This window comes from Symsagittifera roscoffensis, chromosome 8 (genome assembly GCF_963678635.1).
Source record: "Symsagittifera roscoffensis chromosome 8, txSymRosc1.1, whole genome shotgun sequence".
Lineage (NCBI taxonomy): Eukaryota > Metazoa > Xenacoelomorpha > Acoela > Convolutidae > Symsagittifera > Symsagittifera roscoffensis.
Genome location: NC_087069.1, coordinates 33350628 through 33378320, shown reverse-complemented (window position 1 = coordinate 33378320; position 27693 = coordinate 33350628). Strand labels below are relative to the sequence as shown.

General features: G+C 46.1%; 10 protein-coding genes across 10 annotated transcripts; all 10 read left to right on the top strand.

Annotated features, from left to right (window-relative positions):
* Positions 1 to 691: 691 nt before the first annotated feature.
* LOC134853573 (uncharacterized) lies at positions 692 to 4645 on the top strand. Its single transcript, XM_063869574.1, has 5 exons — positions 692 to 984; positions 1301 to 1714; positions 2056 to 2403; positions 3192 to 3521; positions 4318 to 4645. Exons 1-5 carry the CDS (start codon positions 692 to 694, stop codon positions 4643 to 4645), a joined length of 1713 nt encoding a protein of 570 aa, XP_063725644.1.
* Positions 4646 to 4958: 313 nt separating this feature from the next.
* LOC134853572 (late histone H2A.2.2) lies at positions 4959 to 5360 on the top strand. The gene has a single exon (XM_063869573.1). It carries the CDS (start codon positions 4959 to 4961, stop codon positions 5358 to 5360), a length of 402 nt encoding a protein of 133 aa, XP_063725643.1.
* An 843-nt stretch (positions 5361 to 6203) lies between these two features.
* Positions 6204 to 6576, top strand: LOC134853728 (histone H2B.1/H2B.2). The gene has a single exon (XM_063869734.1). It carries the CDS (start codon positions 6208 to 6210, stop codon positions 6574 to 6576), a length of 369 nt encoding a protein of 122 aa, XP_063725804.1. The 5' UTR covers positions 6204 to 6207.
* A 785-nt stretch (positions 6577 to 7361) lies between these two features.
* Positions 7362 to 7772, top strand: LOC134853571 (histone H3). The gene has a single exon (XM_063869571.1). It carries the CDS (start codon positions 7362 to 7364, stop codon positions 7770 to 7772), a length of 411 nt encoding a protein of 136 aa, XP_063725641.1.
* A 730-nt stretch (positions 7773 to 8502) lies between these two features.
* LOC134853570 (uncharacterized) lies at positions 8503 to 12456 on the top strand. Its single transcript, XM_063869570.1, has 5 exons — positions 8503 to 8795; positions 9112 to 9525; positions 9867 to 10214; positions 11003 to 11332; positions 12129 to 12456. The coding sequence occupies exons 1-5, from the start codon at positions 8503 to 8505 to the stop codon at positions 12454 to 12456; spliced, it is 1713 nt and encodes a 570-aa protein (XP_063725640.1).
* Positions 12457 to 15667: 3211 nt separating this feature from the next.
* On the top strand, positions 15668 to 16069 carry LOC134853569 (late histone H2A.2.2). The gene has a single exon (XM_063869569.1). The coding sequence runs from the start codon at positions 15668 to 15670 to the stop codon at positions 16067 to 16069; it is 402 nt and encodes a 133-aa protein (XP_063725639.1).
* Positions 16070 to 16385: 316 nt separating this feature from the next.
* On the top strand, positions 16386 to 16758 carry LOC134853423 (histone H2B.1/H2B.2). The gene has a single exon (XM_063869421.1). It carries the CDS (start codon positions 16390 to 16392, stop codon positions 16756 to 16758), a length of 369 nt encoding a protein of 122 aa, XP_063725491.1. The 5' UTR covers positions 16386 to 16389.
* Positions 16759 to 17545: 787 nt separating this feature from the next.
* Positions 17546 to 17956, top strand: LOC134853568 (histone H3). Its single transcript, XM_063869568.1, has one exon. It carries the CDS (start codon positions 17546 to 17548, stop codon positions 17954 to 17956), a length of 411 nt encoding a protein of 136 aa, XP_063725638.1.
* A 730-nt stretch (positions 17957 to 18686) lies between these two features.
* Positions 18687 to 22639, top strand: LOC134853567 (uncharacterized). Its single transcript, XM_063869567.1, has 5 exons — positions 18687 to 18979; positions 19296 to 19709; positions 20051 to 20398; positions 21187 to 21516; positions 22312 to 22639. The coding sequence occupies exons 1-5, from the start codon at positions 18687 to 18689 to the stop codon at positions 22637 to 22639; spliced, it is 1713 nt and encodes a 570-aa protein (XP_063725637.1).
* A 313-nt stretch (positions 22640 to 22952) lies between these two features.
* On the top strand, positions 22953 to 23918 carry LOC134853566 (late histone H2A.2.2-like). The gene is made up of 2 exons (XM_063869566.1): positions 22953 to 23350; positions 23642 to 23918. Exons 1-2 carry the CDS (start codon positions 22953 to 22955, stop codon positions 23916 to 23918), a joined length of 675 nt encoding a protein of 224 aa, XP_063725636.1.
* The last annotated feature ends 3775 nt before the right edge of the window (positions 23919 to 27693 follow it).

Sequence of the window (27693 nt, the reverse complement as noted above, 5' to 3'; positions counted from 1 at the left end):
AAAGGCCACCCAACTATCAGTTCTATATTTCTTCACAGTGAGCTTAGCTCAAGCTAACTTCGACCAGAGCAAGCTCAAGCTGGTATAGGTTGAGCTCTGCTTCCCCCTCATTGGGGTGACGCAGCTGGAAAATGAGCTCGAGCTAGCTGTTCAATTGCTCCCGTACGTAGCCTAACTTTTTTGAGCTTCGAGCTCTCAGAGCTTGGCAAGCTACCTCATAGAGCTCAGGCAAGCTTGTATGAGCTTGATTTAAATCACAGAGCTCGAATAAGCTCTGTGGACTGACCAGTTTAAGCTAGTACACCTTGTGTGAGCTCAAAATTTTTTCAATTGCTCCCGTACGTAGCCTAACTATTTTCAAGTTCGAGCTCTCAGAGCTCGGCAAGCTATCTCACAGACCTCAAGCGAGCTCCTACGAGCTTGATTTAAATCACATAGCTCTGATAAGCTCTGTGGACTGACCAGTTTGAGGTAGAAGTTCTTGTGGGAGCTCAAAATTTTTTTTTCAATTGCTCCTTTACGTGCCTAACTTTTTTTACTTTTTATTATCTGCTCTCTCATTGGCTGTTGGTATGAGGGCCAATCAGAGAGCAGAGAAGTCGGTCGGAAATTGATAGATACCTAGCGATTTTTGCCAATCTCAAACCCAACTTCTACTTCAATTTCTACAACAACTACAACTGCAACAACCATGTCTGGACGAGGAAAGGGAGGAAAAGGACTTGGCAAAGGAGGAGCAAAGAGGCACCGAAAGATCTTAAGAGATAACATCCAAGGCATCACCAAGCCAGCCATCAGACGTCTTGCTCGACGAGGAGGTGTCAAGCGTATCAGTGGACTGATCTACGAAGAGACCCGAGGAGTGCTCAAGAACTACTTGGAGAGCGTGATCAGGGATGCTGTAACCTACACCGAGCACGCCAAGAGGAAGACCGTTGTAGCCATGGACATCGTCTACGCCCTCAAGAGACAAGGCAAGACCTTGTACGGATTCGGAGGTTAAGAAGCTTCTTAGCCAGCTGCTCTCCTAGCTGCAGCACCAAACCGGCCTTTTTAAAGGCCACCAACTATCTCAGTTCTTAAGTCAAGCTCTACTAGAGCTCTAACGAGCTCTGCTAGAGCTCTTAACAAGCTCAGCTAGTTAGTGTAGAGCTTTCAGCATATCTAAAATAACTTAAAATGCTAGCTGGATTCTGATTGGCTCTCCCATCTTGGTGGCCGATTTGAACTTACTACCCTAAGACAGGGAGCCAAATTGCGGGTAAAGTCAATCGTCAATCTACAACTTCTACCACAACAGCTACAACTACAACACGATGTCAGGCAAAGGAGGAAAATCGAAGAGCGGCAAAGTTGGAGCCAAGGCCAAGACCCGATCAAGCCGAGCTGGACTGCAGTTCCCTGTTGGAAGAATCCACCGATTCATCCGCAAGGGCAACTACGCTGAGCGAGTTGGTGCTGGAGCCCCAGTCTACCTTGCTGCTGTGCTCGAGTACTTGACTGCTGAGATCCTTGAGCTGGCTGGCAACGCTGCCAAAGACAACAAGAAGTCCAGGATCATCCCCAGACACTTGCAGTTGGCCATCAGGAACGACGAAGAGTTGAACAAGCTGCTCCACGGAGTGACCATTGCTCAGGGCGGTGTGCTGCCAAACATCCAGGCTGTGCTCCTACCCAAGAAGCAGTCTTCGTCTCAGCCCAAGTCTGACAAGAAGTAAAGAGCTTCTACCTCAACCAGTTGCTAGCTTTCAAGCTTCAACACCAAACCGGCCTTTTTAAAGGCCACCAATCTACTAGTTCTATCTTCTATCAAGCCCAGCAAGCTTAACTGGAATACAAACAGTAAGCTGAGACATCCTAGCAATCCTAAATAGCCTCAAAGTGACGTAGAAATTAAAAATTGAAGCCAAAATAAGCTTGGAGCTGAGAGCCAATCAGAATTGAGCATTCTTCGAGCTCGATTTGAACACAGTTTTTTAAGTTAGCTTCGCTTTTTGCTGCTTCTACAACTCGACAACACCACAACTACAACTCTACAATGGCACCCAAAGTCAGCGGAAAGGCAGTCAAGAAGGCAGGCAAAGCCCAGAAGAAGCCCACTGGAGACAAGAAAAAGAAGAAGAAGAGGCGAGAGACCTACTCTCTCTACATCTACAAGGTGCTGAAGCAGGTCCACCCTGACACCGGCATCTCATCCAAGGCTATGTCGATCATGAACAGCTTCGTGAACGACATCTTCGAGAGAATCGCCGGTGAAGCTTCAAAACTGGCCCACTACAACAAGCGATCAACCATCTCTAGCCGGGAGATCCAAACCGCAGTCAGACTGCTGTTGCCCGGAGAGCTGGCCAAGCATGCTGTCAGTGAGGGAACCAAGGCCGTCACCAAGTACACCAGCTCCAAGTAGACGATCAGCTTCTACAACTAGTTGCTCTGAGCAACACCAAACCGGCCTTTTTAAAGGCCACCAAAAAGCATAGTTCTCTTTGTACTCTAGCTAGCAAGCTCAAATTGGCTTGTATGCAATTTCGAGCTCTCAACAGCTAGCTTTGAGCGTCTAATTTGAGCTACTAAGCTCAACTGAGCTTGTAACTTGCTTAAATCAGCTCCAGACCAACTTTAGAGCTAAAAAACTGCTAAATTTTAAGCTTTCACGTCTCAGCCAATCAGATTTGAGCTTCATTTTGCTCTCCAACTTACAGCTCGAAATAGCTAAGTTTAGGCTTACAAAGCTAGCTAACAAGTCCAATTCAGCTAGCTTAAGCTGAAGTGAGCTTTTAGCTGGCTGAAGTTAGCTTTGGGTCAATTCTAGAGGCAGAAACACCAAATTTTCAAGTTTTCACTTCTCAGCCAATCAGATTCGAGCTTAGTTTGAGCTTCCGCTATCACTCAGACACGGGCCAATCACCTATGCCGCTTTTGGCGGGTAACCTCCAATCCAAGTATAAATAGTCTGCACTTCACATACTTTACTATATATAGTTGAAAATGCTCCTTAATATATATAAGTAACGACTCACCAGAGCTCTCCTTCTATTGCTCTTTTACGTGCCTAACTATTTTTTTATACGTCGAGCGCTCTCAAGGCTTCTGGAGATCTGAATATCTTGGTTACCTCACGGATTTGTCCAAAATTCAACACCCAAAATCTACTTCTACATCTACAACTCAGCTACACTCAACTGACGAAGAATGGCCCGAACGAAGCAGACTGCACGAAAGAGTACCGGAGGAAAGGCACCCAGGAAGCAACTGGCTACCAAGGCTGCAAGAAAGAGCGCACCTTCCACCGGCGGTGTGAAGAAGCCTCACCGATACAGACCAGGAACCGTTGCCCTGAGGGAGATCAGGAGATACCAGAAGTCCACTGAGCTGTTGATCCGAAAGCTGCCCTTCCAGCGACTGGTCAGAGAAATCGCCCAGGACTTCAAGACTGACTTGCGGTTCCAGAGCACTGCAATCATGGCTCTGCAGGAAGCCAGCGAGAGCTACTTGGTCAGCCTGTTCGAGGACACCAACTTGTGCGCGATCCACGCCAAGAGAGTCACGATCATGCCCAAGGACATCCAGTTGGCTCGACGAATCCGAGGAGAGCGAGCTTAAGCTCTAGGTGTACTCCACACCAACCAAACCGGCCTTTTTAAAGGCCACCCAACTATCAGTTCTATATTTCTTCACAGTGAGCTTAGCTCAAGCTAACTTCGACCAGAGCAAGCTCAAGCTGGTATAGGTTGAGCTCTGCTTCCCCCTCATTGGGGTGACGCAGCTGGAAAATGAGCTCGAGCTAGCTGTTCAATTGCTCCCGTACGTAGCCTAACTTTTTTGAGCTTCGAGCTCTCAGAGCTTGGCAAGCTACCTCATAGAGCTCAGGCAAGCTTGTATGAGCTTGATTTAAATCACAGAGCTCGAATAAGCTCTGTGGACTGACCAGTTTAAGCTAGTACACCTTGTGTGAGCTCAAAATTTTTTCAATTGCTCCCGTACGTAGCCTAACTATTTTCAAGTTCGAGCTCTCAGAGCTCGGCAAGCTATCTCACAGACCTCAAGCGAGCTCCTACGAGCTTGATTTAAATCACATAGCTCTGATAAGCTCTGTGGACTGACCAGTTTGAGGTAGAAGTTCTTGTGGGAGCTCAAAATTTTTTTTTCAATTGCTCCTTTACGTGCCTAACTTTTTTTACTTTTTATTATCTGCTCTCTCATTGGCTGTTGGTATGAGGGCCAATCAGAGAGCAGAGAAGTCGGTCGGAAATTGATAGATACCTAGCGATTTTTGCCAATCTCAAACCCAACTTCTACTTCAATTTCTACAACAACTACAACTGCAACAACCATGTCTGGACGAGGAAAGGGAGGAAAAGGACTTGGCAAAGGAGGAGCAAAGAGGCACCGAAAGATCTTAAGAGATAACATCCAAGGCATCACCAAGCCAGCCATCAGACGTCTTGCTCGACGAGGAGGTGTCAAGCGTATCAGTGGACTGATCTACGAAGAGACCCGAGGAGTGCTCAAGAACTACTTGGAGAGCGTGATCAGGGATGCTGTAACCTACACCGAGCACGCCAAGAGGAAGACCGTTGTAGCCATGGACATCGTCTACGCCCTCAAGAGACAAGGCAAGACCTTGTACGGATTCGGAGGTTAAGAAGCTTCTTAGCCAGCTGCTCTCCTAGCTGCAGCAGCAAACCGGCCTTTTTAAAGGCCACCAACTATCTCAGTTCTTAAGTCAAGCTCTACTAGAGCTCTAACGAGCTCTGCTAGAGCTCTTAACAAGCTCAGCTAGTTAGTGTAGAGCTTTCAGCATATCTAAAATAACTTAAAATGCTAGCTGGATTCTGATTGGCTCTCCCATCTTGGTGGCCGATTTGAACTTACTACCCTAAGACAGGGAGCCAAATTGCGGGTAAAGTCAATCGTCAATCTACAACTTCTACCACAACAGCTACAACTACAACACGATGTCAGGCAAAGGAGGAAAATCGAAGAGCGGCAAAGTTGGAGCCAAGGCCAAGACCCGATCAAGCCGAGCTGGACTGCAGTTCCCTGTTGGAAGAATCCACCGATTCATCCGCAAGGGCAACTACGCTGAGCGAGTTGGTGCTGGAGCCCCAGTCTACCTTGCTGCTGTGCTCGAGTACTTGACTGCTGAGATCCTTGAGCTGGCTGGCAACGCTGCCAAAGACAACAAGAAGTCCAGGATCATCCCCAGACACTTGCAGTTGGCCATCAGGAACGACGAAGAGTTGAACAAGCTGCTCCACGGAGTGACCATTGCTCAGGGCGGTGTGCTGCCAAACATCCAGGCTGTGCTCCTACCCAAGAAGCAGTCTTCGTCTCAGCCCAAGTCTGACAAGAAGTAAAGAGCTTCTACCTCAACCAGTTGCTAGCTTTCAAGCTTCAACACCAAACCGGCCTTTTTAAAGGCCACCAATCTACTAGTTCTATCTTCTATCAAGCCCAGCAAGCTTAACTGGAATACAAACAGTAAGCTGAGACATCCTAGCAATCCTAAATAGCCTCAAAGTGACGTAGAAATTAAAAATTGAAGCCAAAATAAGCTTGGAGCTGAGAGCCAATCAGAATTGAGCATTCTTCGAGCTCGATTTGAACACAGTTTTTTAAGTTAGCTTCGCTTTTTGCTGCTTCTACAACTCGACAACACCAATCAACAATTCTACCAGGATTCACATACGCATCACCTTCGTGGGCAAACGCATCAACAAGTCACTTACAAAGATTGCAGAACAGAGCACTAAAAATAGCCTACCATCTACCAATACTAACACCAACAGAGGAAGTACATAAAATCACCAGGATGAAGACGATTCAAGATGAACTAACAAGACTAAACTCAAATTACCTCAAAAGAGCTTCACAGACAAACCCCAAGATACAAGAACTAATCCGAGACACTCTACAACAATCAACAGACACATACGCACACAGACTCACACCAATACAAGCAATTTTCCAACAACACCTTTCCGCAAGATGAACAACATCAAACGACACTCTACAACAATCAACAGACACAGACTCACACCAATACAAGCAATTTTCCAACAACAACTTTCCGCAAGATGAACAACACCCGGAAGTTAACAGCTTAAAGAGCAGCAGGTCTGCTTCAGAAGCTTAACTGGTCACAGACCAACACATACTTACACTGCTTCTACAACTCGACAACACCACAACTACAACTCTACAATGGCACCCAAAGTCAGCGGAAAGGCAGTCAAGAAGGCAGGCAAAGCCCAGAAGAAGCCCACTGGAGACAAGAAAAAGAAGAAGAAGAGGCGAGAGACCTACTCTCTCTACATCTACAAGGTGCTGAAGCAGGTCCACCCTGACACCGGCATCTCATCCAAGGCTATGTCGATCATGAACAGCTTCGTGAACGACATCTTCGAGAGAATCGCCGGTGAAGCTTCAAAACTGGCCCACTACAACAAGCGATCAACCATCTCTAGCCGGGAGATCCAAACCGCAGTCAGACTGCTGTTGCCCGGAGAGCTGGCCAAGCATGCTGTCAGTGAGGGAACCAAGGCCGTCACCAAGTACACCAGCTCCAAGTAGACGATCAGCTTCTACAACTAGTTGCTCTGAGCAACACCAAACCGGCCTTTTTAAAGGCCACCAAAAAGCATAGTTCTCTTTGTACTCTAGCTAGCAAGCTCAAATTGGCTTGTATGCAATTTCGAGCTCTCAACAGCTAGCTTTGAGCGTCTAATTTGAGCTACTAAGCTCAACTGAGCTTGTAACTTGCTTAAATCAGCTCCAGACCAACTTTAGAGCTAAAAAACTACTAAATTTTAAGCTTTCACGTCTCAGCCAATCAGATTTGAGCTTCATTTTGCTCTCCAACTTACAGCTCGAAATAGCTAAGTTTAGGCTTACAAAGCTAGCTAACAAGTCCAATTCAGCTAGCTTAAGCTGAAGTGAGCTTTTAGCTGGCTGAAGTTAGCTTTGGGTCAATTCTAGAGGCAGAAACACCAAATTTTCAAGTTTTCACTTCTCAGCCAATCAGATTCGAGCTTAATTTGAGCTTCCGCTATCACTCAGACACGGGCCAATCACCTATGCCGCTTTTGGCGGGTAACCTCCAATCCAAGTATAAATAGTCTGCACTTCACATACTTTACTATATATAGTTGAAAATGCTCCTTAATATATATAAGTAACGACTCACCAGAGCTCTCCTTCTATTGCTCTTTTACGTGCCTAACTATTTTTTTATACGTCGAGCGCTCTCAAGGCTTCTGGAGATCTGAATATCTTGGTTACCTCACGGATTTGTCCAAAATTCAACACCCAAAATCTACTTCTACATCTACAACTCAGCTACACTCAACTGACGAAGAATGGCCCGAACGAAGCAGACTGCACGAAAGAGTACCGGAGGAAAGGCACCCAGGAAGCAACTGGCTACCAAGGCTGCAAGAAAGAGCGCACCTTCCACCGGCGGTGTGAAGAAGCCTCACCGATACAGACCAGGAACCGTTGCCCTGAGGGAGATCAGGAGATACCAGAAGTCCACTGAGCTGTTGATCCGAAAGCTGCCCTTCCAGCGACTGGTCAGAGAAATCGCCCAGGACTTCAAGACTGACTTGCGGTTCCAGAGCACTGCAATCATGGCTCTGCAGGAAGCCAGCGAGAGCTACTTGGTCAGCCTGTTCGAGGACACCAACTTGTGCGCGATCCACGCCAAGAGAGTCACGATCATGCCCAAGGACATCCAGTTGGCTCGACGAATCCGAGGAGAGCGAGCTTAAGCTCTAGGTGTACTCCACACCAACCAAACCGGCCTTTTTAAAGGCCACCCAACTATCAGTTCTATATTTCTTCACAGTGAGCTTAGCTCAAGCTAACTTCGACCAGAGCAAGCTCAAGCTGGTATAGGTTGAGCTCTGCTTCCCCCTCATTGGGGTGACGCAGCTGGAAAATGAGCTCGAGCTAGCTGTTCAATTGCTCCCGTACGTAGCCTAACTTTTTTGAGCTTCGAGCTCTCAGAGCTTGGCAAGCTACCTCATAGAGCTCAGGCAAGCTTGTATGAGCTTGATTTAAATCACAGAGCTCGAATAAGCTCTGTGGACTGACCAGTTTAAGCTAGTACACCTTGTGTGAGCTCAAAATTTTTTCAATTGCTCCCGTACGTAGCCTAACTATTTTCAAGTTCGAGCTCTCAGAGCTCGGCAAGCTATCTCACAGACCTCAAGCGAGCTCCTACGAGCTTGATTTAAATCACATAGCTCTGATAAGCTCTGTGGACTGACCAGTTTGAGGTAGAAGTTCTTGTGGGAGCTCAAAATTTTTTTTTCAATTGCTCCTTTACGTGCCTAACTTTTTTTACTTTTTATTATCTGCTCTCTCATTGGCTGTTGGTATGAGGGCCAATCAGAGAGCAGAGAAGTCGGTCGGAAATTGATAGATACCTAGCGATTTTTGCCAATCTCAAACCCAACTTCTACTTCAATTTCTACAACAACTACAACTGCAACAACCATGTCTGGACGAGGAAAGGGAGGAAAAGGACTTGGCAAAGGAGGAGCAAAGAGGCACCGAAAGATCTTAAGAGATAACATCCAAGGCATCACCAAGCCAGCCATCAGACGTCTTGCTCGACGAGGAGGTGTCAAGCGTATCAGTGGACTGATCTACGAAGAGACCCGAGGAGTGCTCAAGAACTACTTGGAGAGCGTGATCAGGGATGCTGTAACCTACACCGAGCACGCCAAGAGGAAGACCGTTGTAGCCATGGACATCGTCTACGCCCTCAAGAGACAAGGCAAGACCTTGTACGGATTCGGAGGTTAAGAAGCTTCTTAGCCAGCTGCTCTCCTAGCTGCAGCACCAAACCGGCCTTTTTAAAGGCCACCAACTATCTCAGTTCTTAAGTCAAGCTCTACTAGAGCTCTAACGAGCTCTGCTAGAGCTCTTAACAAGCTCAGCTAGTTAGTGTAGAGCTTTCAGCATATCTAAAATAACTTAAAATGCTAGCTGGATTCTGATTGGCTCTCCCATCTTGGTGGCCGATTTGAACTTACTACCCTAAGACAGGGAGCCAAATTGCGGGTAAAGTCAATCGTCAATCTACAACTTCTACCACAACAGCTACAACTACAACACGATGTCAGGCAAAGGAGGAAAATCGAAGAGCGGCAAAGTTGGAGCCAAGGCCAAGACCCGATCAAGCCGAGCTGGACTGCAGTTCCCTGTTGGAAGAATCCACCGATTCATCCGCAAGGGCAACTACGCTGAGCGAGTTGGTGCTGGAGCCCCAGTCTACCTTGCTGCTGTGCTCGAGTACTTGACTGCTGAGATCCTTGAGCTGGCTGGCAACGCTGCCAAAGACAACAAGAAGTCCAGGATCATCCCCAGACACTTGCAGTTGGCCATCAGGAACGACGAAGAGTTGAACAAGCTGCTCCACGGAGTGACCATTGCTCAGGGCGGTGTGCTGCCAAACATCCAGGCTGTGCTCCTACCCAAGAAGCAGTCTTCGTCTCAGCCCAAGTCTGACAAGAAGTAAAGAGCTTCTACCTCAACCAGTTGCTAGCTTTCAAGCTTCAACACCAAACCGGCCTTTTTAAAGGCCACCAATCTACTAGTTCTATCTTCTATCAAGCCCAGCAAGCTTAACTGGAATACAAACAGTAAGCTGAGACATCCTAGCAATCCTAAATAGCCTCAAAGTGACGTAGAAATTAAAAATTGAAGCCAAAATAAGCTTGGAGCTGAGAGCCAATCAGAATTGAGCATTCTTCGAGCTCGATTTGAACACAGTTTTTTAAGTTAGCTTCGCTTTTTGCTGCTTCTACAACTCGACAACACCACAACTACAACTCTACAATGGCACCCAAAGTCAGCGGAAAGGCAGTCAAGAAGGCAGGCAAAGCCCAGAAGAAGCCCACTGGAGACAAGAAAAAGAAGAAGAAGAGGCGAGAGACCTACTCTCTCTACATCTACAAGGTGCTGAAGCAGGTCCACCCTGACACCGGCATCTCATCCAAGGCTATGTCGATCATGAACAGCTTCGTGAACGACATCTTCGAGAGAATCGCCGGTGAAGCTTCAAAACTGGCCCACTACAACAAGCGATCAACCATCTCTAGCCGGGAGATCCAAACCGCAGTCAGACTGCTGTTGCCCGGAGAGCTGGCCAAGCATGCTGTCAGTGAGGGAACCAAGGCCGTCACCAAGTACACCAGCTCCAAGTAGACGATCAGCTTCTACAACTAGTTGCTCTGAGCAACACCAAACCGGCCTTTTTAAAGGCCACCAAAAAGCATAGTTCTCTTTGTACTCTAGCTAGCAAGCTCAAATTGGCTTGTATGCAATTTCGAGCTCTCAACAGCTAGCTTTGAGCGTCTAATTTGAGCTACTAAGCTCAACTGAGCTTGTAACTTGCTTAAATCAGCTCCAGACCAACTTTAGAGCTAAAAAACTGCTAAATTTTAAGCTTTCACGTCTCAGCCAATCAGATTTGAGCTTCATTTTGCTCTCCAACTTACAGCTCGAAATAGCTAAGTTTAGGCTTACAAAGCTAGCTAACAAGTCCAATTCAGCTAGCTTAAGCTGAAGTGAGCTTTTAGCTGGCTGAAGTTAGCTTTGGGTCAATTCTAGAGGCAGAAACACCAAATTTTCAAGTTTTCACTTCTCAGCCAATCAGATTCGAGCTTAGTTTGAGCTTCCGCTATCACTCAGACACGGGCCAATCACCTATGCCGCTTTTGGCGGGTAACCTCCAATCCAAGTATAAATAGTCTGCACTTCACATACTTTACTATATATAGTTGAAAATGCTCCTTAATATATATAAGTAACGACTCACCAGAGCTCTCCTTCTATTGCTCTTTTACGTGCCTAACTATTTTTTTATACGTCGAGCGCTCTCAAGGCTTCTGGAGATCTGAATATCTTGGTTACCTCACGGATTTGTCCAAAATTCAACACCCAAAATCTACTTCTACATCTACAACTCAGCTACACTCAACTGACGAAGAATGGCCCGAACGAAGCAGACTGCACGAAAGAGTACCGGAGGAAAGGCACCCAGGAAGCAACTGGCTACCAAGGCTGCAAGAAAGAGCGCACCTTCCACCGGCGGTGTGAAGAAGCCTCACCGATACAGACCAGGAACCGTTGCCCTGAGGGAGATCAGGAGATACCAGAAGTCCACTGAGCTGTTGATCCGAAAGCTGCCCTTCCAGCGACTGGTCAGAGAAATCGCCCAGGACTTCAAGACTGACTTGCGGTTCCAGAGCACTGCAATCATGGCTCTGCAGGAAGCCAGCGAGAGCTACTTGGTCAGCCTGTTCGAGGACACCAACTTGTGCGCGATCCACGCCAAGAGAGTCACGATCATGCCCAAGGACATCCAGTTGGCTCGACGAATCCGAGGAGAGCGAGCTTAAGCTCTAGGTGTACTCCACACCAACCAAACCGGCCTTTTTAAAGGCCACCCAACTATCAGTTCTATATTTCTTCACAGTGAGCTTAGCTCAAGCTAACTTCGACCAGAGCAAGCTCAAGCTGGTATAGGTTGAGCTCTGCTTCCCCCTCATTGGGGTGACGCAGCTGGAAAATGAGCTCGAGCTAGCTGTTCAATTGCTCCCGTACGTAGCCTAACTTTTTTGAGCTTCGAGCTCTCAGAGCTTGGCAAGCTACCTCATAGAGCTCAGGCAAGCTTGTATGAGCTTGATTTAAATCACAGAGCTCGAATAAGCTCTGTGGACTGACCAGTTTAAGCTAGTACACCTTGTGTGAGCTCAAAATTTTTTCAATTGCTCCCGTACGTAGCCTAACTATTTTCAAGTTCGAGCTCTCAGAGCTCGGCAAGCTATCTCACAGACCTCAAGCGAGCTCCTACGAGCTTGATTTAAATCACATAGCTCTGATAAGCTCTGTGGACTGACCAGTTTGAGGTAGAAGTTCTTGTGGGAGCTCAAAATTTTTTTTTCAATTGCTCCTTTACGTGCCTAACTTTTTTTACTTTTTATTATCTGCTCTCTCATTGGCTGTTGGTATGAGGGCCAATCAGAGAGCAGAGAAGTCGGTCGGAAATTGATAGATACCTAGCGATTTTTGCCAATCTCAAACCCAACTTCTACTTCAATTTCTACAACAACTACAACTGCAACAACCATGTCTGGACGAGGAAAGGGAGGAAAAGGACTTGGCAAAGGAGGAGCAAAGAGGCACCGAAAGATCTTAAGAGATAACATCCAAGGCATCACCAAGCCAGCCATCAGACGTCTTGCTCGACGAGGAGGTGTCAAGCGTATCAGTGGACTGATCTACGAAGAGACCCGAGGAGTGCTCAAGAACTACTTGGAGAGCGTGATCAGGGATGCTGTAACCTACACCGAGCACGCCAAGAGGAAGACCGTTGTAGCCATGGACATCGTCTACGCCCTCAAGAGACAAGGCAAGACCTTGTACGGATTCGGAGGTTAAGAAGCTTCTTAGCCAGCTGCTCTCCTAGCTGCAGCACCAAACCGGCCTTTTTAAAGGCCACCAACTATCTCAGTTCTTAAGTCAAGCTCTACTAGAGCTCTAACGAGCTCTGCTAGAGCTCTTAACAAGCTCAGCTAGTTAGTGTAGAGCTTTCAGCATATCTAAAATAACTTAAAATGCTAGCTGGATTCTGATTGGCTCTCCCATCTTGGTGGCCGATTTGAACTTACTACCCTAAGACAGGGAGCCAAATTGCGGGTAAAGTCAATCGTCAATCTACTCAACTGCAGAAGTATAAACAAGCACAAACTGGAGATCCAAGATCTTCTAGCGACACACAACTCAACTGCAGAAGTATAAACAAGCACAAACTGGAGATCCAAGATCTTCTAGCGAAACACAACATCACTATAGTCTGCTTCAACGAAACAAAAACCAAACATCCACCAAAACTACAAAACTTTAACCTTGCAGCGGCAATCTGTGACAGTGTCACAGGCTCGGCAATTTACATCAGAGACAACATACAGTACCAAGTACTGGAACAAGCACAGCACATAAACCAAAACCACAGAGAACGCAGAAAAGTATGCGAGACGATCAAGATCAACACAATGGGTATCACTGTAACAAGTGTTTACCTTAGCCCAAACGCAGAGATAGAGAACGTGACTTTCAATGGAAAAGATCCAAAGCACATCATCGTTGGAGACTTCAACGCACAGATCAAATCTGTCAACCCAAAAGCAAGAGCAACCAACAGCAACGGAAGAGTTGTAGACGCTCTCATGCACAACTACTTCATCTTGAACGGTTCCGAACCAACACACCAAAGTGACTCAGTCCTAGACTTACACTTTGCATCACCAAAAATGGCTTGCTTATGCACGAACTTTGAAGTGTCGGACACAACACCAAGCGATCACTACATGACAATTGCAGAGTACGAACTAACTGTTCCAAAGAGAACATGCACAAAACCAAACTGGCGAAAATTCAGAGGTACTGTAACGAACTACAAGTTCAACCCTGACTCAATCAAAACTGACGAAGGTCTAGCTCGAGAAGCTGACCAGATAGCCAAACACATTGACAAATGCTACCAAGGCAGCCTCAAAGAACACAAGCCCCAATTCACGAACCCACAACTAGTCGAACTAGTCAGAAACAAACACAAACTTGAACGACAAAAACAAAAGATGAGACGATATGACCAACACGACACCAATGACTACAAAGACCTGTGTACAAAGCTAAACAAAACAAAGAAAGACATCAGACAGCTAAAACAGACAGTAGAAGAAGAAAACCAACTCAAACTACTCAGTGAAATGAACAAAGGACCAACACAACAGAATTTCTGGAAAGCAGTAAAAAAGCTCACAGGCACAAGATCTAAACGAACGAGTAAACTGAAAATGACAAATCAAGACGCTGCGAACCACTTCGCTAAGATGCTCAAAGCAAACATGACGACAAATATAACAAACTCTCAGGCAGCTCTAACACATGAACAGGAAGTACATGACAAGGTGTCACAGGCGAAAATCCAAGACTTTCAACTGGAACAGACAGGTTTTGCACAAACAGAAATTAGCTTAAAGCAACTCAAAGACGTGATCAATCACAGAAAAAACACTGCCCCAGGACAAGACAAAGTTAGCTACAAAGCGATGAAAAACCTGCCCATCAACGTACTAGAAGTACTAAGACAAATCATAGTACAATCGCTGAGAAGTGGCTACGTTCCTTTAGGCTGGAAACAAGCGACAGTATCAATGTTACCAAAACCCGAGAAAGACCACAAAGATCCCAAAAACTATAGACCACTCTCACTTACAAGCTGTATCGGGAAGATCTGCGAATGTTTTGTCAAAGAGCAGCTACTAGTACACTGCGAAGATCACGACATCTTCGGACACTTTCAAAGTGCATACCGAAGCAAACGATGCACCACCGACAATTTACTCTGTCTAACAGAGACAATCTATAAAGAGAATAACTGGAAGCAACCCGTTGCAGCAGCATTTCTAGACGTGCAACGAGCCTTTGACTCTGTCTGGCACGAAGGCTTATACTACAGACTACTAGAGATCAACTGTCCGAAGTGGATTGTAAAATGGACCAAGAGTTTTCTGACAGACCGACAGTTAACAGTAGTATACCACCAAGCCAAAGCCGAAAGTTTCACACCCAGTGCAGGAGTACCACAAGGAAGTGTAATCAGTCCAATCCTTTTCAACATCTATGTAAGCAAACCAGAAGCAGGTCTAACAACAATATCACAATATGCCGACGACATAGCAATTTACACAAGTTCAAACACAAGCAAGAATGCAACACACAGACTACAAGGTGGCCTAAACAAACTTGAAGCATGGTGCCAGAAATGGAAGATAGACGTGAACCCGGAGAAGACAAACTTTGTACTTTTTACAAGACGCAAGAAGAATGACTGCAAATTAATGCTACAGAACGAAGAGATCGAACCATCAACAACCACTAAATTTCTTGGAGTTACCCTAAATAACAACCTGACATGGAAAGACTATCTACAAAGAATTGAAGACAAATCGACAAGGAAAATCAATTTTCTACTAGTACTACGAGCCAAAGGCATCAAATCCAAAGTCTTAAAGTTTTTGTACCAATCAACAATTCTACCAGGATTCACATACGCATCACCTTCGTGGGCAAACGCATCAACAAGTCACTTACAAAGATTGCAGAACAGAGCACTAAAAATAGCCTACCATCTACCAATACTAACACCAACAGAGGAAGTACATAAAATCACCAGGATGAAGACGATTCAAGATGAACTAACAAGACTAAACTCAAATTACCTCAAAAGAGCTTCACAGACAAACCCCAAGATACAAGAACTAATCCGAGACACTCTACAACAATCAACAGACACATACGCACACAGACTCACACCAATACAAGCAATTTTCCAACAACACCTTTCCGCAAGATGAACAACATCAAACGACACTCTACAACAATCAACAGACACAGACTCACACCAATACAAGCAATTTTCCAACAACAACTTTCCGCAAGATGAACAACACCCGGAAGTTAACAGCTTAAAGAGCAGCAGGTCTGCTTCAGAAGCTTAACTGGTCACAGACCAACACATACTTACATTGGGTAAAGTCAATCGTCAATCTACAACTTCTACCACAACAGCTACAACTACAACACGATGTCAGGCAAAGGAGGAAAATCGAAGAGCGGCAAAGTTGGAGCCAAGGCCAAGACCCGATCAAGCCGAGCTGGACTGCAGTTCCCTGTTGGAAGAATCCACCGATTCATCCGCAAGGGCAACTACGCTGAGCGAGTTGGCGCTGGAGCCCCAGTCTACCTTGCTGCTGTGCTCGAGTACTTGACTGCTGAGATCCTTGAGCTGGCTGGCAACGCTGCCAAAGACAACAAGAAGTCCAGGATCATCCCCAGACACTTGCAGTTGGCCATCAGGAACGACGAAGAGTTGAACAAGCTGCTCCACGGAGTGACCATTGCTCAGGGCGGTGTGCTGCCAAACATCCAGGCTGTGCTCCTACCCAAGAAGCAGTCTTCGTCTCAGCCCAAGTCTGACAAGAAGTAAAGAGCTTCTACCTCAACCAGTTGCTAGCTTTCAAGCTTCAACACCAAACCGGCCTTTTTAAAGGCCACCAATCTACTAGTTCTATCTTCTATCAAGCCCAGCAAGCTTAACTGGAATACAAACAGTAAGCTGAGACATCCTAGCAATCCTAAATAGCCTCAAAGTGACGTAGAAATTAAAAATTGAAGCCAAAATAAGCTTGGAGCTGAGAGCCAATCAGAATTGAGCATTCTTCGAGCTCGATTTGAACACAGTTTTTTAAGTTAGCTTCGCTTTTTGCTGCTTCTACAACTCGACAACACCACAACTACAACTCTACAATGGCACCCAAAGTCAGCGGAAAGGCAGTCAAGAAGGCAGGCAAAGCCCAGAAGAAGCCCACTGGAGACAAGAAAAAGAAGAAGAAGAGGCGAGAGACCTACTCTCTCTACATCTACAAGGTGCTGAAGCAGGTCCACCCTGACACCGGCATCTCATCCAAGGCTATGTCGATCATGAACAGCTTCGTGAACGACATCTTCGAGAGAATCGCCGGTGAAGCTTCAAAACTGGCCCACTACAACAAGCGATCAACCATCTCTAGCCGGGAGATCCAAACCGCAGTCAGACTGCTGTTGCCCGGAGAGCTGGCCAAGCATGCTGTCAGTGAGGGAACCAAGGCCGTCACCAAGTACACCAGCTCCAAGTAGACGATCAGCTTCTACAACTAGTTGCTCTGAGCAACACCAAACCGGCCTTTTTAAAGGCCACCAAAAAGCATAGTTCTCTTTGTACTCTAGCTAGCAAGCTCAAATTGGCTTGTATGCAATTTCGAGCTCTCAACAGCTAGCTTTGAGCGTCTAATTTGAGCTACTAAGCTCAACTGAGCTTGTAACTTGCTTAAATCAGCTCCAGACCAACTTTAGAGCTAAAAAACTGCTAAATTTTAAGCTTTCACGTCTCAGCCAATCAGATTTGAGCTTCATTTTGCTCTCCAACTTACAGCTCGAAATAGCTAAGTTTAGGCTTACAAAGCTAGCTAACAAGTCCAATTCAGCTAGCTTAAGCTGAAGTGAGCTTTTAGCTGGCTGAAGTTAGCTTTGGGTCAATTCTAGAGGCAGAAACACCAAATTTTCAAAAGTTTTCACTTCTCAGCCAATCAGATTCGAGCTTAGTTTGAGCTTCCGCTATCACTCAGACACGGGCCAATCACCTATGCCGCTTTTGGCGGGTAACCTCCAATCCAAGTATAAATAGTCTGCACTTCACATACTTTACTATATATAGTTGAAAATGCTCCTTAATATATATAAGTAACGACTCACCAGAGCTCTCCTTCTATTGCTCTTTTACGTGCCTAACTATTTTTTTATACGTCGAGCGCTCTCAAGGCTTCTGGAGATCTGAATATCTTGGTTACCTCACGGATTTGTCCAAAATTCAACACCCAAAATCTACTTCTACATCTACAACTCAGCTACACTCAACTGACGAAGAATGGCCCGAACGAAGCAGACTGCACGAAAGAGTACCGGAGGAAAGGCACCCAGGAAGCAACTGGCTACCAAGGCTGCAAGAAAGAGCGCACCTTCCACCGGCGGTGTGAAGAAGCCTCACCGATACAGACCAGGAACCGTTGCCCTGAGGGAGATCAGGAGATACCAGAAGTCCACTGAGCTGTTGATCCGAAAGCTGCCCTTCCAGCGACTGGTCAGAGAAATCGCCCAGGACTTCAAGACTGACTTGCGGTTCCAGAGCACTGCAATCATGGCTCTGCAGGAAGCCAGCGAGAGCTACTTGGTCAGCCTGTTCGAGGACACCAACTTGTGCGCGATCCACGCCAAGAGAGTCACGATCATGCCCAAGGACATCCAGTTGGCTCGACGAATCCGAGGAGAGCGAGCTTAAGCTCTAGGTGTACTCCACACCAACCAAACCGGCCTTTTTAAAGGCCACCCAACTATCAGTTCTATATTTCTTCACAGTGAGCTTAGCTCAAGCTAACTTCGACCAGAGCAAGCTCAAGCTGGTATAGGTTGAGCTCTGCTTCCCCCTCATTGGGGTGACGCAGCTGGAAAATGAGCTCGAGCTAGCTGTTCAATTGCTCCCGTACGTAGCCTAACTTTTTTGAGCTTCGAGCTCTCAGAGCTTGGCAAGCTACCTCATAGAGCTCAGGCAAGCTTGTATGAGCTTGATTTAAATCACAGAGCTCGAATAAGCTCTGTGGACTGACCAGTTTAAGCTAGTACACCTTGTGTGAGCTCAAAATTTTTTCAATTGCTCCCGTACGTAGCCTAACTATTTTCAAGTTCGAGCTCTCAGAGCTCGGCAAGCTATCTCACAGACCTCAAGCGAGCTCCTACGAGCTTGATTTAAATCACATAGCTCTGATAAGCTCTGTGGACTGACCAGTTTGAGGTAGAAGTTCTTGTGGGAGCTCAAAATTTTTTTTTCAATTGCTCCTTTACGTGCCTAACTTTTTTTACTTTTTATTATCTGCTCTCTCATTGGCTGTTGGTATGAGGGCCAATCAGAGAGCAGAGAAGTCGGTCGGAAATTGATAGATACCTAGCGATTTTTGCCAATCTCAAACCCAACTTCTACTTCAATTTCTACAACAACTACAACTGCAACAACCATGTCTGGACGAGGAAAGGGAGGAAAAGGACTTGGCAAAGGAGGAGCAAAGAGGCACCGAAAGATCTTAAGAGATAACATCCAAGGCATCACCAAGCCAGCCATCAGACGTCTTGCTCGACGAGGAGGTGTCAAGCGTATCAGTGGACTGATCTACGAAGAGACCCGAGGAGTGCTCAAGAACTACTTGGAGAGCGTGATCAGGGATGCTGTAACCTACACCGAGCACGCCAAGAGGAAGACCGTTGTAGCCATGGACATCGTCTACGCCCTCAAGAGACAAGGCAAGACCTTGTACGGATTCGGAGGTTAAGAAGCTTCTTAGCCAGCTGCTCTCCTAGCTGCAGCACCAAACCGGCCTTTTTAAAGGCCACCAACTATCTCAGTTCTTAAGTCAAGCTCTACTAGAGCTCTAACGAGCTCTGCTAGAGCTCTTAACAAGCTCAGCTAGTTAGTGTAGAGCTTTCAGCATATCTAAAATAACTTAAAATGCTAGCTGGATTCTGATTGGCTCTCCCATCTTGGTGGCCGATTTGAACTTACTACCCTAAGACAGGGAGCCAAATTGCGGGTAAAGTCAATCGTCAATCTACAACTTCTACCACAACAGCTACAACTACAACACGATGTCAGGCAAAGGAGGAAAATCGAAGAGCGGCAAAGTTGGAGCCAAGGCCAAGACCCGATCAAGCCGAGCTGGACTGCAGTTCCCTGTTGGAAGAATCCACCGATTCATCCGCAAGGGCAACTACGCTGAGCGAGTTGGCGCTGGAGCCCCAGTCTACCTTGCTGCTGTGCTCGAGTACTTGACTGCTGAGATCCTTGAGCTGGCTGGCAACGCTGCCAAAGACAACAAGAAGTCCAGGATCATCCCCAGACACTTGCAGTTGGCCATCAGGAACGACGAAGAGTTGAACAAGCTGCTCCACGGAGTGACCATTGCTCAGGGCGGTGTGCTGCCAAACATCCAGGCTGTGCTCCTACCCAAGAAGCAGTCTTCGTCTCAGCCCAAGTCTGACAAGAAGTAAAGAGCTTCTACCTCAACCAGTTGCTAGCTTTCAAGCTTCAACACCAAACCGGCCTTTTTAAAGGCCACCAATCTACTAGTTCTATCTTCTATCAAGCCCAGCAAGCTTAACTGGAATACAAACAGTAAGCTGAGACATCCTAGCAATCCTAAATAGCCTCAAAGTGACGTAGAAATTAAAAATTGAAGCCAAAATAAGCTTGGAGCTGAGAGCCAATCAGAATTGAGCATTCTTCGAGCTCGATTTGAACACAGTTTTTTAAGTTAGCTTCGCTTTTTGCTGCTTCTACAACTCGACAACACCACAACTACAACTCTACAATGGCACCCAAAGTCAGCGGAAAGGCAGTCAAGAAGGCAGGCAAAGCCCAGAAGAAGCCCACTGGAGACAAGAAAAAGAAGAAGAAGAGGCGAGAGACCTACTCTCTCTACATCTACAAGGTGCTGAAGCAGGTCCACCCTGACACCGGCATCTCATCCAAGGCTATGTCGATCATGAACAGCTTCGTGAACGACATCTTCGAGAGAATCGCCGGTGAAGCTTCAAAACTGGCCCACTACAACAAGCGATCAACCATCTCTAGCCGGGAGATCCAAACCGCAGTCAGACTGCTGTTGCCCGGAGAGCTGGCCAAGCATGCTGTCAGTGAGGGAACCAAGGCCGTCACCAAGTACACCAGCTCCAAGTAGACGATCAGCTTCTACAACTAGTTGCTCTGAGCAACACCAAACCGGCCTTTTTAAAGGCCACCAAAAAGCATAGTTCTCTTTGTACTCTAGCTAGCAAGCTCAAATTGGCTTGTATGCAATTTCGAGCTCTCAACAGCTAGCTTTGAGCGTCTAATTTGAGCTACTAAGCTCAACTGAGCTTGTAACTTGCTTAAATCAGCTCCAGACCAACTTTAGAGCTAAAAAACTGCTAAATTTTAAGCTTTCACGTCTCAGCCAATCAGATTTGAGCTTCATTTTGCTCTCCAACTTACAGCTCGAAATAGCTAAGTTTAGGCTTACAAAGCTAGCTAACAAGTCCAATTCAGCTAGCTTAAGCTGAAGTGAGCTTTTAGCTGGCTGAAGTTAGCTTTGGGTCAATTCTAGAGGCAGAAACACCAAATTTTCAAGTTTTCACTTCTCAGCCAATCAGATTCGAGCTTAGTTTGAGCTTCCGCTATCACTCAGACACGGGCCAATCACCTATGCCGCTTTTGGCGGGTAACCTCCAATCCAAGTATAAATAGTCTGCACTTCACATACTTTACTATATATAGTTGAAAATGCTCCTTAATATATATAAGTAACGACTCACCAGAGCTCTCCTTCTATTGCTCTTTTACGTGCCTAACTATTTTTTTATACGTCGAGCGCTCTCAAGGCTTCTGGAGATCTGAATATCTTGGTTACCTCACGGATTTGTCCAAAATTCAACACCCAAAATCTACTTCTACATCTACAACTCAGCTACACTCAACTGACGAAGAATGGCCCGAACGAAGCAGACTGCACGAAAGAGTACCGGAGGAAAGGCACCCAGGAAGCAACTGGCTACCAAGGCTGCAAGAAAGAGCGCACCTTCCACCGGCGGTGTGAAGAAGCCTCACCGATACAGACCAGGAACCGTTGCCCTGAGGGAGATCAGGAGATACCAGAAGTCCACTGAGCTGTTGATCCGAAAGCTGCCCTTCCAGCGACTGGTCAGAGAAATCGCCCAGGACTTCAAGACTGACTTGCGGTTCCAGAGCACTGCAATCATGGCTCTGCAGGAAGCCAGCGAGAGCTACTTGGTCAGCCTGTTCGAGGACACCAACTTGTGCGCGATCCACGCCAAGAGAGTCACGATCATGCCCAAGGACATCCAGTTGGCTCGACGAATCCGAGGAGAGCGAGCTTAAGCTCTAGGTGTACTCCACACCAACCAAACCGGCCTTTTTAAAGGCCACCCAACTATCAGTTCTATATTTCTTCACAGTGAGCTTAGCTCAAGCTAACTTCGACCAGAGCAAGCTCAAGCTGGTATAGGTTGAGCTCTGCTTCCCCCTCATTGGGGTGACGCAGCTGGAAAATGAGCTCGAGCTAGCTGTTCAATTGCTCCCGTACGTAGCCTAACTTTTTTGAGCTTCGAGCTCTCAGAGCTTGGCAAGCTACCTCATAGAGCTCAGGCAAGCTTGTATGAGCTTGATTTAAATCACAGAGCTCGAATAAGCTCTGTGGACTGACCAGTTTAAGCTAGTACACCTTGTGTGAGCTCAAAATTTTTCAATTGCTCCCGTACGTAGCCTAACTATTTTCAAGTTCGAGCTCTCAGAGCTCGGCAAGCTATCTCACAGACCTCAAGCGAGCTCCTACGAGCTTGATTTAAATCACATAGCTCTGATAAGCTCTGTGGACTGACCAGTTTGAGGTAGAAGTTCTTGTGGGAGCTCAAATTTTTTTTTTCAATTGCTCCTTTACGTGCCTAACTTTTTTTACTTTTTATTATCTGCTCTCTCATTGGCTGTTGGTATGAGGGCCAATCAGAGAGCAGAGAAGTCGGTCGGAAATTGATAGATACCTAGCGATTTTTGCCAATCTCAAACCCAACTTCTACTTCAATTTCTACAACAACTACAACTGCAACTACCATGTCTGGACGAGGAAAGGGAGGAAAAGGACTTGGCAAAGGAGGAGCAAAGAGGCACCGAAAGATCTTAAGAGATAACATCCAAGGCATCACCAAGCCAGCCATCAGACGTCTTGCTCGACGAGGAGGTGTCAAGCGTATCAGTGGACTGATCTACGAAGAGACCCGAGGAGTGCTCAAGAACTACTTGGAGAGCGTGATCAGGGATGCTGTAACCTACACCGAGCACGCCAAGAGGAAGACCGTTGTAGCCATGGACATCGTCTACGCCCTCAAGAGACAAGGCAAGACCTTGTACGGATTCGGAGGTTAAGAAGCTTCTTAGCCAGCTGCTCTCCTAGCTGCAGCACCAAACCGGCCTTTTTAAAGGCCACCAACTATCTCAGTTCTTAAGTCAAGCTCTACTAGAGCTCTAACGAGCTCTGCTAGAGCTCTTAACAAGCTCAGCTAGTTAGTGTAGAGCTTTCAGCATATCTAAAATAACTTAAAATGCTAGCTGGATTCTGATTGGCTCTCCCATCTTGGTGGCCGATTTGAACTTACTACCCTAAGACAGGGAGCCAAATTGCGGGTAAAGTCAATCGTCAATCTACAACTTCTACCACAACAGCTACAACTACAACACGATGTCAGGCAAAGGAGGAAAATCGAAGAGCGGCAAAGTTGGAGCCAAGGCCAAGACCCGATCAAGCCGAGCTGGACTGCAGTTCCCTGTTGGAAGAATCCACCGATTCATCCGCAAGGGCAACTACGCTGAGCGAGTTGGTGCTGGAGCCCCAGTCTACCTTGCTGCTGTGCTCGAGTACTTGACTGCTGAGATCCTTGAGCTGGCTGGCAACGCTGCCAAAGACAACAAGAAGTCCAGGATCATCCCCAGACACTTGCAGTTGGCCATCAGGAACGACGAAGAGTTGAACAAGCTGCTCCACGGAGTGACCATTGCTCAGGGCGGTGTGCTGCCAAACATCCAGGCTGTGCTCCTACCCAAGAAGCAGTCTTCGTCTCAGCCCAAGTCTGACAAGAAGTAAAGAGCTTCTACCTCAACCAGTTGCTAGCTTTCAAGCTTCAACACCAAACCGGCCTTTTTAAAGGCCACCAATCTACTAGTTCTATCTTCTATCAAGCCCAGCAAGCTTAACTGGAATACAAACAGTAAGCTGAGACATCCTAGCAATCCTAAATAGCCTCAAAGTGACGTAGAAATTAAAAATTGAAGCCAAAATAAGCTTGGAGCTGAGAGCCAATCAGAATTGAGCATTCTTCGAGCTCGATTTGAACACAGTTTTTTAAGTTAGCTTCGCTTTTTGCTGGGAAGGAGGGAAGGAGAAAGTGGGAAGGAGCTGGGAAGGAGGGAAGGAGGGAAGGAGGAAGGAGGGAAGGGTCTAGAGGGAAGGAGAAAGTGCCCAGAAGGACGAAGAGGGTGCAAGAAGAAAGAGACTAGAGGGAAGAGGAAGGACAAAGAGGAAGAAAGGAAGGACAAAGAGGAAGAAAGGAAGGACAAAGACGAAGAAGGTGCAAGAAGGAGCAGTCGGGCTCACATAGTGAGTGAAGATACTCCCCCCCCCCCCACAAGAGCAGTCCGGCTCACATAGTGAGTGAAGAAGGAGCACTCCGGTGCAAGAAGGAGCAGTCCGGCTCACATAGTGAGTGAAGAGACTCCCCCCCCCCCCCCACAATGCCATCATCCCTTAACTCCCAAATGGCATCAGCAATCGCAAACTACGACCAAAGCGACGACGAATCTAATTCCGAGTTAATAATCGAAGGAAGCCTGACACCAACAAGCAATGATCAAGGAAAGGCCTCGCCTCAAAGGCAACTGACAATGGGACCAAACCAAGATCAACATGCTGCTTACAACACAGTAAAACAACAACAGTTCAAGAATGTGCCCAAAGGGCAACCGACAATGCATTCAGAAAACTGGCAAGACAATCTTGATGACGCTTCGCCTAAAAGGCAACCGACAATGGAGCAAAGTCAAGCAACTAATCGAAAGCGCAAAGCGGAAGAATCACAAGCTCAAAGCAACAAAAGACCCTTCACAAGCTCAAAGCAACACTTCACGAACATTATCTACATAAGCTTTGCAAAAGACAAAATTCCAAGCCGAATGACTTTCACCAAATCAATACGTAACCTGACTAAAGTACAATATCCTGGTCAAACCAGGGACCTCAAGACTGGCCTAGGCTATTCAATCAAGCCTGAATCGCCTCAAATAGCCCAAATTATCACCCAAACCAACCTCGAAAACCTGTTTCCCGACACGGAAGTAAAAATCGGAGGCAGACAACACAAGACAAATCAACCCAACAAGAAACAAACTTCCAGCTTTGTTATCTCAAGAGTCAGTGAACAACTCAGCGAAGCTGACATCCAATCTGAACTTGAGGAGATCAACAACATCAAGGTAGCAAAGCTCTTCCGAATCCAAAGCAGAAGCCTAGACAAGCCAACACAACTCATCAGAGTTTTCACAGATGATGACCTAGCCTGCAGAAAGGCAATCGACATTGGGGTCTACATCTGCAACGAACGAAAACGATGCGAAGCATCCAAAACAGAACCACGAGTAACACAGTGTTACAAATGCCAAAATTTCGGCCATATGGCCATAAACTGTCCGAACCAGCAACGATGCCTCAGATGTGGCGACAACCATGCAGTCAGAGACTGCAGAACTCCAAAGCAGCAAGTTCAATGCATCAACTGCAGAGGCGAACACCCGGCGCAGTACAAAGGATGCCCGGTTTACAAGACAGCTCAAGTCGAAGCCCAAAAAGCACAACCAAAAGTGCAAAACTACGCTCAAGCAGTCAAACATCTGCAACGAACTGTGCAAAACAACTACGCTCAAGCAGTCAAACCACAACCAACCATGAGCAAAGAGGACATACAGCAGTACATTAAAGAAACTGTTGAAACTACAATAGCCGATCAAGTCGAAAAAGCAGTGCAAAAAGCCATGGACGAAAAGATAACCGATGCAATCACCAAAGCTGTCGCTAAATCATGTGAGAAAATTAACGAAACAGTCAGCAATGCAGTTAGAACTCAATTCGAGAAAATAGATTTCACTGAGCTGTTAACATCAAACATAAAAGCAAAACAAAATACAAAAACACACAGAGAAGCAAGCAGCAGCAGACATAGTAGCTCCCGAAATCAAAACAACAACAACAAACCAAAATGAATAGACTCAAGATAGCACAACTCAACTGCAGAAGTATAAACAAGCACAAACTGGAGATCCAAGATCTTCTAGCGAAACACAACATCACTATAGTCTGCTTCAACGAAACAAAAACCAAACATCCACCAAAACTACAAAACTTTAACCTTGCAGCGGCAATCTGTGACAGTGTCACAGGCTCGGCAATTTACATCAGAGACAACATACAGTACCAAGTACTGGAACAAGCACAGCACATAAACCAAAACCACAGAGAACGCAGAAAAGTATGCGAGACGATCAAGATCAACACAATGGGTATCACTGTAACAAGTGTTTACCTTAGCCCAAACGCAGAGATAGAGAACGTGACTTTCAATGGAAAAGATCCAAAGCACATCATCGTTGGAGACTTCAACGCACAGATCAAATCTGTCAACCCAAAAGCAAGAGCAACCAACAGCAACGGAAGAGTTGTAGACGCTCTCATGCACAACTACTTCATCTTGAACGGTTCCGAACCAACACACCAAAGTGACTCAGTCCTAGACTTACACTTTGCATCACCAAAAATGGCTTGCTTATGCACGAACTTTGAAGTGTCGGACACAACACCAAGCGATCACTACATGACAATTGCAGAGTACGAACTAACTGTTCCAAAGAGAACATGCACAAAACCAAACTGGCGAAAATTCAGAATTACTGTAACGAACTACAAGTTCAACCCTGACTCAATCAAAACTGACGAAGGTCTAGCTCGAGAAGCTGACCAGATAGCCAAACACATTGACAAATGCTACCAAGGCAGCCTCAAAGAACACAAGCCCCAATTCACGAACCCACAACTAGTCGAACTAGTCAGAAACAAACACAAACTTGAACGACAAAAACAAAAGATGAGACGATATGACCAACACGACACCAATGACTACAAAGACCTGTGTACAAAGCTAAACAAAACAAAGAAAGACATCAGACAGCTAAAACAGACAGTAGAAGAAGAAAACCAACTCAAACTACTCAGTGAAATGAACAAAGGACCAACACAACAGAATTTCTGGAAAGCAGTAAAAAAGCTCACAGGCACAAGACCTAAACGAACGAGTAAACTGAAAATGACAAATCAAGACGCTGCGAACCACTTCGCTAAGATGCTCAAAGCAAACATGACGACAAATATAACAAACTCTCAGGCAGCTCTAACGCATGAACAGGAAGTACATGACAAGGTGTCACAGGCGAAAATCCAAGACTTTCAACTGGAACAGACAGGTTTTGCACAAACAGAAATTAGCTTAAAGCAACTCAAAGACGTGATCAATCACAGAAAAAACACTGCCCCAGGACAAGACAAAGTTAGCTACAAAGCGATGAAAAACCTGCCCATCAACGTACTAGAAGTACTAAGACAAATCATAGTACAATCGCTGAGAAGTGGCTACGTTCCTTTAGGCTGGAAACAAGCGACAGTATCAATGTTACCAAAACCCGAGAAAGACCACAAAGATCCCAAAAACTATAGACCACTCTCACTTACAAGCTGTATCGGGAAGATCTGCGAATGTTTTGTCAAAGAGCAGCTACTAGTACACTGCGAAGATCACGACATCTTCGGACACTTTCAAAGTGCATACCGAAGCAAACGATGCACCACCGACAATTTACTCTGTCTAACAGAGACAATCTATAAAGAGAATAACTGGAAGCAACCCGTTGCAGCAGCATTTCTAGACGTGCAACGAGCCTTTGACTCTGTCTGGCACGAAGGCTTATACTACAGACTACTAGAGATCAACTGTCCGAAGTGGATTGTAAAATGGACCAAGAGTTTTCTGACAGACCGACAGTTAACAGTAGTATACCACCAAGCCAAAGCCGAAAGTTTCACACCCAGTGCAGGAGTACCACAAGGAAGTGTAATCAGTCCAATCCTTTTCAACATCTATGTAAGCAAACCAGAAGCAGGTCTAACAACAATATCACAATATGCCGACGACATAGCAATTTACACAAGTTCAAACACAAGCAAGAATGCAACACACAGACTACAAGGTGGCCTAAACAAACTTGAAGCATGGTGCCAGAAATGGAAGATAGACGTGAACCCGGAGAAGACAAACTTTGTACTTTTTACAAGACGCAAGAAGAATGACTGCAAATTAATGCTACAGAACGAAGAGATCGAACCA

What these genes read in the sequence shown, in the direction of transcription:
- LOC134853573 (XM_063869574.1), top strand. Translation starts at nt 692, where the DNA reads ATGTCTGGACGAGGAAAGGGAGGAAAAGGACTTGGCAAAGGAGGAGCA. An exon ending in AAGAGACAAGGCAAGACCTT is followed by an intron (nt 985 to 1,300) that starts GTACGGATTCGG and finishes CTACCACAACAG; the next exon opens with CTACAACTACAACACGATGT. An exon ending in CTGTTCGAGGACACCAACTT is followed by an intron (nt 3,522 to 4,317) that starts GTGCGCGATCCA and finishes TTCTACAACAAC; the next exon opens with TACAACTGCAACAACCATGT.
- LOC134853572 (XM_063869573.1), top strand. Translation starts at nt 4,959, where the DNA reads ATGTCAGGCAAAGGAGGAAAATCGAAGAGCGGCAAAGTTGGAGCCAAG.
- LOC134853728 (XM_063869734.1), top strand. Translation starts at nt 6,208, where the DNA reads ATGGCACCCAAAGTCAGCGGAAAGGCAGTCAAGAAGGCAGGCAAAGCC.
- LOC134853571 (XM_063869571.1), top strand. Translation starts at nt 7,362, where the DNA reads ATGGCCCGAACGAAGCAGACTGCACGAAAGAGTACCGGAGGAAAGGCA.
- LOC134853570 (XM_063869570.1), top strand. Translation starts at nt 8,503, where the DNA reads ATGTCTGGACGAGGAAAGGGAGGAAAAGGACTTGGCAAAGGAGGAGCA. An exon ending in AAGAGACAAGGCAAGACCTT is followed by an intron (nt 8,796 to 9,111) that starts GTACGGATTCGG and finishes CTACCACAACAG; the next exon opens with CTACAACTACAACACGATGT. An exon ending in ACCAAGTACACCAGCTCCAA is followed by an intron (nt 10,215 to 11,002) that starts GTAGACGATCAG and finishes CAACTGACGAAG; the next exon opens with AATGGCCCGAACGAAGCAGA.
- LOC134853569 (XM_063869569.1), top strand. Translation starts at nt 15,668, where the DNA reads ATGTCAGGCAAAGGAGGAAAATCGAAGAGCGGCAAAGTTGGAGCCAAG.
- LOC134853423 (XM_063869421.1), top strand. Translation starts at nt 16,390, where the DNA reads ATGGCACCCAAAGTCAGCGGAAAGGCAGTCAAGAAGGCAGGCAAAGCC.
- LOC134853568 (XM_063869568.1), top strand. Translation starts at nt 17,546, where the DNA reads ATGGCCCGAACGAAGCAGACTGCACGAAAGAGTACCGGAGGAAAGGCA.
- LOC134853567 (XM_063869567.1), top strand. Translation starts at nt 18,687, where the DNA reads ATGTCTGGACGAGGAAAGGGAGGAAAAGGACTTGGCAAAGGAGGAGCA. An exon ending in AAGAGACAAGGCAAGACCTT is followed by an intron (nt 18,980 to 19,295) that starts GTACGGATTCGG and finishes CTACCACAACAG; the next exon opens with CTACAACTACAACACGATGT. An exon ending in ACCAAGTACACCAGCTCCAA is followed by an intron (nt 20,399 to 21,186) that starts GTAGACGATCAG and finishes CAACTGACGAAG; the next exon opens with AATGGCCCGAACGAAGCAGA.
- LOC134853566 (XM_063869566.1), top strand. Translation starts at nt 22,953, where the DNA reads ATGTCAGGCAAAGGAGGAAAATCGAAGAGCGGCAAAGTTGGAGCCAAG. An exon ending in CAGCCCAAGTCTGACAAGAA is followed by an intron (nt 23,351 to 23,641) that starts GTAAAGAGCTTC and finishes TTTGCTGGGAAG; the next exon opens with GAGGGAAGGAGAAAGTGGGA.